The 6,807-nt window shown below is 37.6% G+C and overlaps 1 protein-coding gene across 1 annotated transcript in view; it reads right to left on the reverse strand.

Moving 5' to 3' along the window:
- LOC107692038 (caskin-2-like) overlaps positions 1 to 6,807 on the reverse strand; it is a 72,848-nt gene that overhangs the window by 20,198 nt on the left and 45,843 nt on the right. The window contains exons 10-13 of the mRNA XM_016490916.1: positions 5,861 to 5,978; positions 3,781 to 3,951; positions 1,210 to 1,299; positions 666 to 793 (exon numbers count right to left, since the gene is read on the reverse strand). Coding sequence (XP_016346402.1) covers positions 666 to 793; positions 1,210 to 1,299; positions 3,781 to 3,951; positions 5,861 to 5,978 — 507 coding nt within the window. The remainder of the gene's footprint in view (positions 1 to 665; positions 794 to 1,209; positions 1,300 to 3,780; positions 3,952 to 5,860; positions 5,979 to 6,807) is intronic.

Genomic DNA, 6,807 nt, shown 5'->3' on the forward strand with positions numbered 1-6,807 from the left:
CAGTGCCTTGCTCAAGGGCACCTCAGTCGTGGTATTGAAGGTGGGAGAGAGCACTGTACATTCACTCCCCCCACCGACAATTCCTACCGGACCAGAGACTCGAACCCGCAACCTTCGGGTTACAAGTCTGACTCTTGTGACTACTTTTATAGTGCAAACAGAAATATCTAAAATACCAATGACCTAATTTATCAATAATTTTTGTTAAATTATTTGTTTATTCTATATGTGTCATGTATTACAAATATTTAGGCTAATAATACCAGGATAATAGTCATTTAACATTGGTAAGTTCTCTAGAGCATTTTTCTGACTTGCTTTTTCAAGTTAACTTAAGAAAAATTCAAAATAACTTGTTTTTTCAAGATGACAAGAAAAATAAGATTTGGAGAAAATAAGGCAAAAATAATCATGCATGGCTTCTGTGGACTTCTATATATAACAGTAATAATTTTTTCCCTTTGGTGCCTTTATGAACCATGAAATCTCTGTACTGTTCTATGATGAGCCCGCTATCTTGTGAATTAATCAGTGCTGCATATTTCTCCGCAGTTTTCTCACAGCTTCAGCTCCCTAATGAAAATCGATGGACGTGCAGACAGAATCATAAAATCTCTTTTTTTTCTGGTTCAGCTTAACATTGGATGTGTGAGACTGAAGCCCACCTTGGTGGTGTCCTGGACAGCAGACGGTGACTGATTGGGTCCATTATTTCCCTCAGTGCTCTGTCCACTGCCAGCACTGCGACTGCTGCCCATGCTGCCTGCACTGCCCACACTGTTCCTGTCACCTGCTGAAAGAGGAATAAACAAAGACAGGAGAAAAAACAGTTGGTGAGATACTGCCTCTTAAAAACGACTGCTTTACTACACACTGGGCAACATGGGGTAAAGATTTTAGCAACCACGATCTCTGAACTCCAGCAAGGTCTCTGTAGACAAGGGGAACATGAAGGAGCACAAGGGAATGTTGAGGAGGGCTAGTGCAAATTAAGCAATGTGAATGGCAAGCTGATGGTAGGCTGATAAACATAGGACAAATATAGCCTAAGGGAACAGGAACCATGTGAAACAGCTGGAAAAAACTCAACTTGAGACGAAAGTCACTGGTGTGCAGGCTTTTGGACCAGCGGACGGCTGTGGGGGTGAGAAAACAGGCCGGGGAGATGCTAATGACGAACAGGGGCCTGGGGAAACGGAAAACTCTTACCATTAAGAGAGGTCCTGAGGACCCAAATATCCTCTGGCTCTTTGGGACTAGCTGGCTTACACAGGGCACTGGGACTGTCGGGAATCGCACCTAGCAAACACAAACACTTTAAAGGGCCATGGGGGGAAACTCTAGGAATCTTAAGGCCCAGATATACTTCAAGCAAATTCGAAGAACGAACTGGTGTGACGTCACTTCGAACAAAATCAGGACAAAGTTCAACAAAGTTCATCTGGAGTTTGGTACGACTTGCCAAACCAAACTTTCCGGAAAAGTTTGCTGCAGCTGGTAAAATCCTTTGAACTACCACTGGTCCGTGGCGAGTACGTAATAGGTTCATTTCTTCTGTTTAGTCTGTCAATGTCAGACGCGTGTAAAAGCATAAACATACTGGAGAGCTGCTTTATAGTAGAAAGTGAACTAGTAATTCTAATTGAAAACAACAGTGGCATTGTCTTTTATGTTACTGTACTGTAAAGCTGCTTGCTTTAAATCAATTTATTGTATGAAGTGCTAAATAAACGTAACTTGACTGGAGTGCAATAATAACCACATGAACTACTAACAGATGCCTTCTTAACTTATGTTTTCTCACCACTGTCGTTGTGTGTTTGTTATTGAGAGGAAAGCAGGCAGCGCATATTTACATATTCATCTAAATGGTGCTCTCAGCTGTGTGGGTGCTGTCGAGATGTTTGCTAACAGCATACAGCTGCAAAGGTATTTAAAACAACATTTAACTCCTAAGCAAAAACCGAAAAAGAACGGCCAGTGCTGATCAAAATTTCGACCAGGAATTCCATGAGTTTGGACTTTGGGGAAACTTGTCTAAATGTGGCTAAGATGAATTAAAGTACAGTTTATGATGCTCACGTGGTCAGGGATGGAGGAGTTTTTTGCTTTCAGAAATGCTTGGATGGGCTCTTGGATGGGGACTTGCTTTTGCAGGTGTGTGTACGTGAATTTAGCCCTAAGAGACTAATTCTCACGCTACCTGGGTGCTGATCCAGCCCGTTGTGGTGAGACAGTACAGGACGGGTGGATGAGTATAAGGTGTAGGAGTCATCAGTGTGAGAGGTGTGATGAAAACTTTGTGAGGGCAGGGCTCTGGACAGAATGTGATGTCTCTGGATGGGCAGTGAGGCCTGCCGGGAGAGAACGCCCCCTATGGACACAACATGGAAACACAAATGAGGCACCATGGACACAAATGAAACATCATCGTTGAGAAAGATGTTTCCACTAGAGACATGATTTAAGTAATTCAAACTAATGGAAGTTTATAAAAGTTTGGGGTCAGTACAATTTTTTTTTGAAAGAAATTAATTCTTGTATGCAGCAAGGGCACATTGATTTGATCAAATTTATTTTTTAAATACATTTTTAAAAAGACATTTATAATGTTACAAATTTCAAATAAATGCTGTTCTTTGGCGTTTTGTATTCATCAAAGAATCTTAAAAAAAGATGTATAATGATTTCCACAAAAATATTAAGCAGCACAACTATTTTCAACACATAATTATTGGAAATGTTTTCTGAATACCAAATCAGCATATTAGATTGTCTGAAGTATCATGTGATACTGAAGACTGGAGTAATGGCTGCAGAACATTCAGCTTCGCCATCACAAGAATAAATTACCTTATAAAATATATTAAAACAAAACAGATATTTTAAATTGTAATAATATTTGACAATACTACTGTTTTTTTACTGTATTTTTGATCAAAAATTGAAAAAAAATGCAGCCAAAAACGTACCAACTCCACGCTTTTGAATGGCAGTGTAAATATTCATTTATTTAATTATTTATTAAACAAATAATAAAATAAAACGGTGAAACAAGAAAATTAAATCATCATTTACTCATTCTTATTTTGTTCCACATTAATTTTGTCCACACAATGAATGTCAGTGAGGTCCAAAACAACAATGGACCCCTTTGACTTTCATTGTATAAAAATACATTTTTGAAAATATTTTCACTTGTGTTCCAGAAAGAAAGTAGGCCACACAGGTTTAGAATGACATGAAGGTGAGTACATGACATTAACATTTTTTTTCTCTTTAACACGAAAGAGAAAAGCCTTTTTTTTCCCTCTCCTTACATTCATTTCAAAAACTAAGATGAACCTGGGGAGGTTTTAGCATCCTGATAAGATAATGCGGGTGGGAGAAACTCCCCAGCACAATGAGTTAAGTGGTTGGGTCTTAATCTGGCTGTTTTGCCTCCATCATGTCTCTTCAGCAGTATTGAGGCAGGAGCTTAGAGCCGAGGCTAATTTCATGTGAGCAGCAGGATGTTGACGCTGTGACACGACAGAAAAACCGAAAAAGAACGGCCAGTGCTGATCAAAATTTCGACCAGGAATTCCATGAGTTTGGACTTTGGGGAAACTTGTCTAAATGTGGCTAAGATGAATTAAAGTACAGTTTATGATGCTCACGTGGTCAGGGATGGAGGAGTTTTTTGCTTTCAGAAATGCTTGGATGGGCTCTTGGATGGGGACTTGCTTTTGCAGGTGTGTGTACGTGAATTTAGCCCTAAGAGACTAATTCTCACGCTACCTGGGTGCTGATCCAGCCCGTTGTGGTGAGACAGTACAGGACGGGTGGATGAGTATAAGGTGTAGGAGTCATCAGTGTGAGAGGTGTGATGAAAACTTTGTGAGGGCAGGGCTCTGGACAGAATGTGATGTCTCTGGATGGGCAGTGAGGCCTGCCGGGAGAGAACGCCCCCTATGGACACAACATGGAAACACAAATGAGGCACCATGGACACAAATGAAACATCATCGTTGAGAAAGATGTTTCCACTAGAGACATGATTTAAGTAATTCAAACTAATGGAAGTTTATAAAAGTTTGGGGTCAGTACAATTTTTTTTTGAAAGAAATTAATTCTTGTATGCAGCAAGGGCACATTGATTTGATCAAATTTATTTTTTAAATACATTTTTAAAAAGACATTTATAATGTTACAAATTTCAAATAAATGCTGTTCTTTGGCGTTTTGTATTCATCAAAGAATCTTAAAAAAAGATGTATAATGATTTCCACAAAAATATTAAGCAGCACAACTATTTTCAACACATAATTATTGGAAATGTTTTCTGAATACCAAATCAGCATATTAGATTGTCTGAAGTATCATGTGATACTGAAGACTGGAGTAATGGCTGCAGAACATTCAGCTTCGCCATCACAAGAATAAATTACCTTATAAAATATATTAAAACAAAACAGATATTTTAAATTGTAATAATATTTGACAATACTACTGTTTTTTTACTGTATTTTTGATCAAAAATTTAAAAAAAATGCAGCCAAAAACGTACCAACTCCACGCTTTTGAATGGCAGTGTAAATATTCATTTATTTAATTATTTATTAAACAAATAATAAAATAAAACGGTGAAACAAGAAAATTAAATCATCATTTACTCATTCTTATTTTGTTCCACATTAATTTTGTCCACACAATGAATGTCAGTGAGGTCCAAAACAACAATGGACCCCTTTGACTTTCATTGTATAAAAATACATTTTTGAAAATATTTTCACTTGTGTTCCAGAAAGAAAGTAGGCCACACAGGTTTAGAATGACATGAAGGTGAGTACATGACATTAACATTTTTTTTCTCTTTAACACGAAAGAGAAAAGCCTTTTTTTTCCCTCTCCTTACATTCATTTCAAAAACTAAGATGAACCTGGGGAGGTTTTAGCATCCTGATAAGATAATGCGGGTGGGAGAAACTCCCCAGCACAATGAGTTAAGTGGTCGGGTCTTAATCTGGCTGTTTTGCCTCCATCATGTCTCTTCAGCAGTATTGAGGCAGGAGCTTAGAGCCGAGGCTAATTTCATGTGAGCAGCAGGATGTTGACGCTGTGACACGACAGAATGCCGAGTCTGCCGCTGTGCTCGCTCTCACACAGAAATAAAATACCAGGCTCGTTTCGGGGAAAGATTTTCTGCTCAGGACCTAGCAATCTAAGGCTGGCTCCCCCTTTCACGGAGGCACAGGGCTCTAAAGCTGATCCGCCTGCCCCCAATATATTCCTGTTAATCCCATTAGTGTGTGTCTGTGTGTGCCTTTATCAATGGACTACATGTCCACGTCTACAAGAATTTATGAGAACTGCACTACTTTAGTATGCATTATTTTGATATGCGTACTGTGGGATACAAACGTCAGAGAGCGCATTTAAAAACTGGGATTCAAATGATATTTTAAACCTAAAAATAGAGAAGTAGTTTTAGGATTCTTAATTAGTAGTTTTAGGATTAGGATTTTGAAGTGTTATTCAAAAAAATTATGATTCACTACTTTAAGTCAAAAACTTGTGCTGCTGTCTTTAAAACAAAAGGGTGATATTTTTCAATTCTAATCTGCACTCAAATTTTTTTATGCTGATAAAATTTAGAATGAAAGGATATTTTATTAAATACGAAATAGAAACTAATGGAGTCAGTGATCTGTACCCCGTAGCATCCTGCATTGTTATACAAAGAAATAACGGTACCTGACTAACTTTGGTGGAAAATGTAGCCAAAATTATAGGTAACAGGTTATCGTCAATTTTGACAATGGACCATATATTTATAGTAAATGCTTGTGTAAGTTGAACACAGAACTATTCAATATACCTGATCTGCGACTGATTACTTCCACGATGGAGGGAGGGAAGAATCCCACACAGTCAGTGCCTCTCTGAATGTCATGGATGTGTCCTTTCCAGCGTCCATCCATGTGCTGCTCTAAGACCTGGAACAGACCAATATGATGACAGGATATTCAGGGCCAACAGCTGAATGCCTGCACATTTTATAACATTAATAACAGTCTTCTTAAAACCTTTTAAAGAATTTAATAGCTAATGAGACTTTTTCTTTTATTGAGTGGAATTATTTCAATAATTTATTATTTAATTTTAGCCCTCTGTGTACCCTACACTATTCAAAGCTAAATGACCTTTGTGTCATCTAGTTTTAAATAACACCTTCTAACCTTTTTTCCTAACCTCATGGCTTAGCCTGTGATTGTTTCCTCATTTGGCCAAACAATGCAGTAAATGAAGTCAGCCGACATTCCACACATGGCAGAGAGGACCTGTGTAGCAATGAAAGTCAGTCCATTTGACTGACATGAAATTGTGTTTCAAGCGGGCCTGGAAAAAGACACTAAGAATAAATTTGCCGTTTATGTACAGTGACTGTCTGAGTTGTTTTAAGAGTCTATTCACTAAAGAAAACACGCAAATTAGGTAATGGTGGAAACACGAACCTTACATGATTGCGTGCCCAATGTGAAACTGAGTAAATAAATAGACATGAAATATTGCATTATATTATATTGATTTTGGGTTTATTCAAAGTTTAGCATTATTATATAACGTTTGACTGCTCAATCCTGCAACTGACCAGTGTTATTTTCATATTATTATAGTACTTCTTAATATTTAGGATTAGCTTTTAATTCTTATATTTTCATTTAAATTTTTACTAGGTGTTTTGTCATTTTATATATATATATATATATATACAGTGGGTACGGAAAGTATTCAGACCCCCTTCAATTTTTCACTCTTTGTTAT

The sequence above is a fragment of the Sinocyclocheilus anshuiensis genome, unplaced genomic scaffold, assembly GCF_001515605.1.
Source record: "Sinocyclocheilus anshuiensis isolate Anshui unplaced genomic scaffold, SAMN03320099.WGS_v1.1 scaffold726, whole genome shotgun sequence".
Taxonomy (NCBI): domain Eukaryota; kingdom Metazoa; phylum Chordata; class Actinopteri; order Cypriniformes; family Cyprinidae; genus Sinocyclocheilus; species Sinocyclocheilus anshuiensis.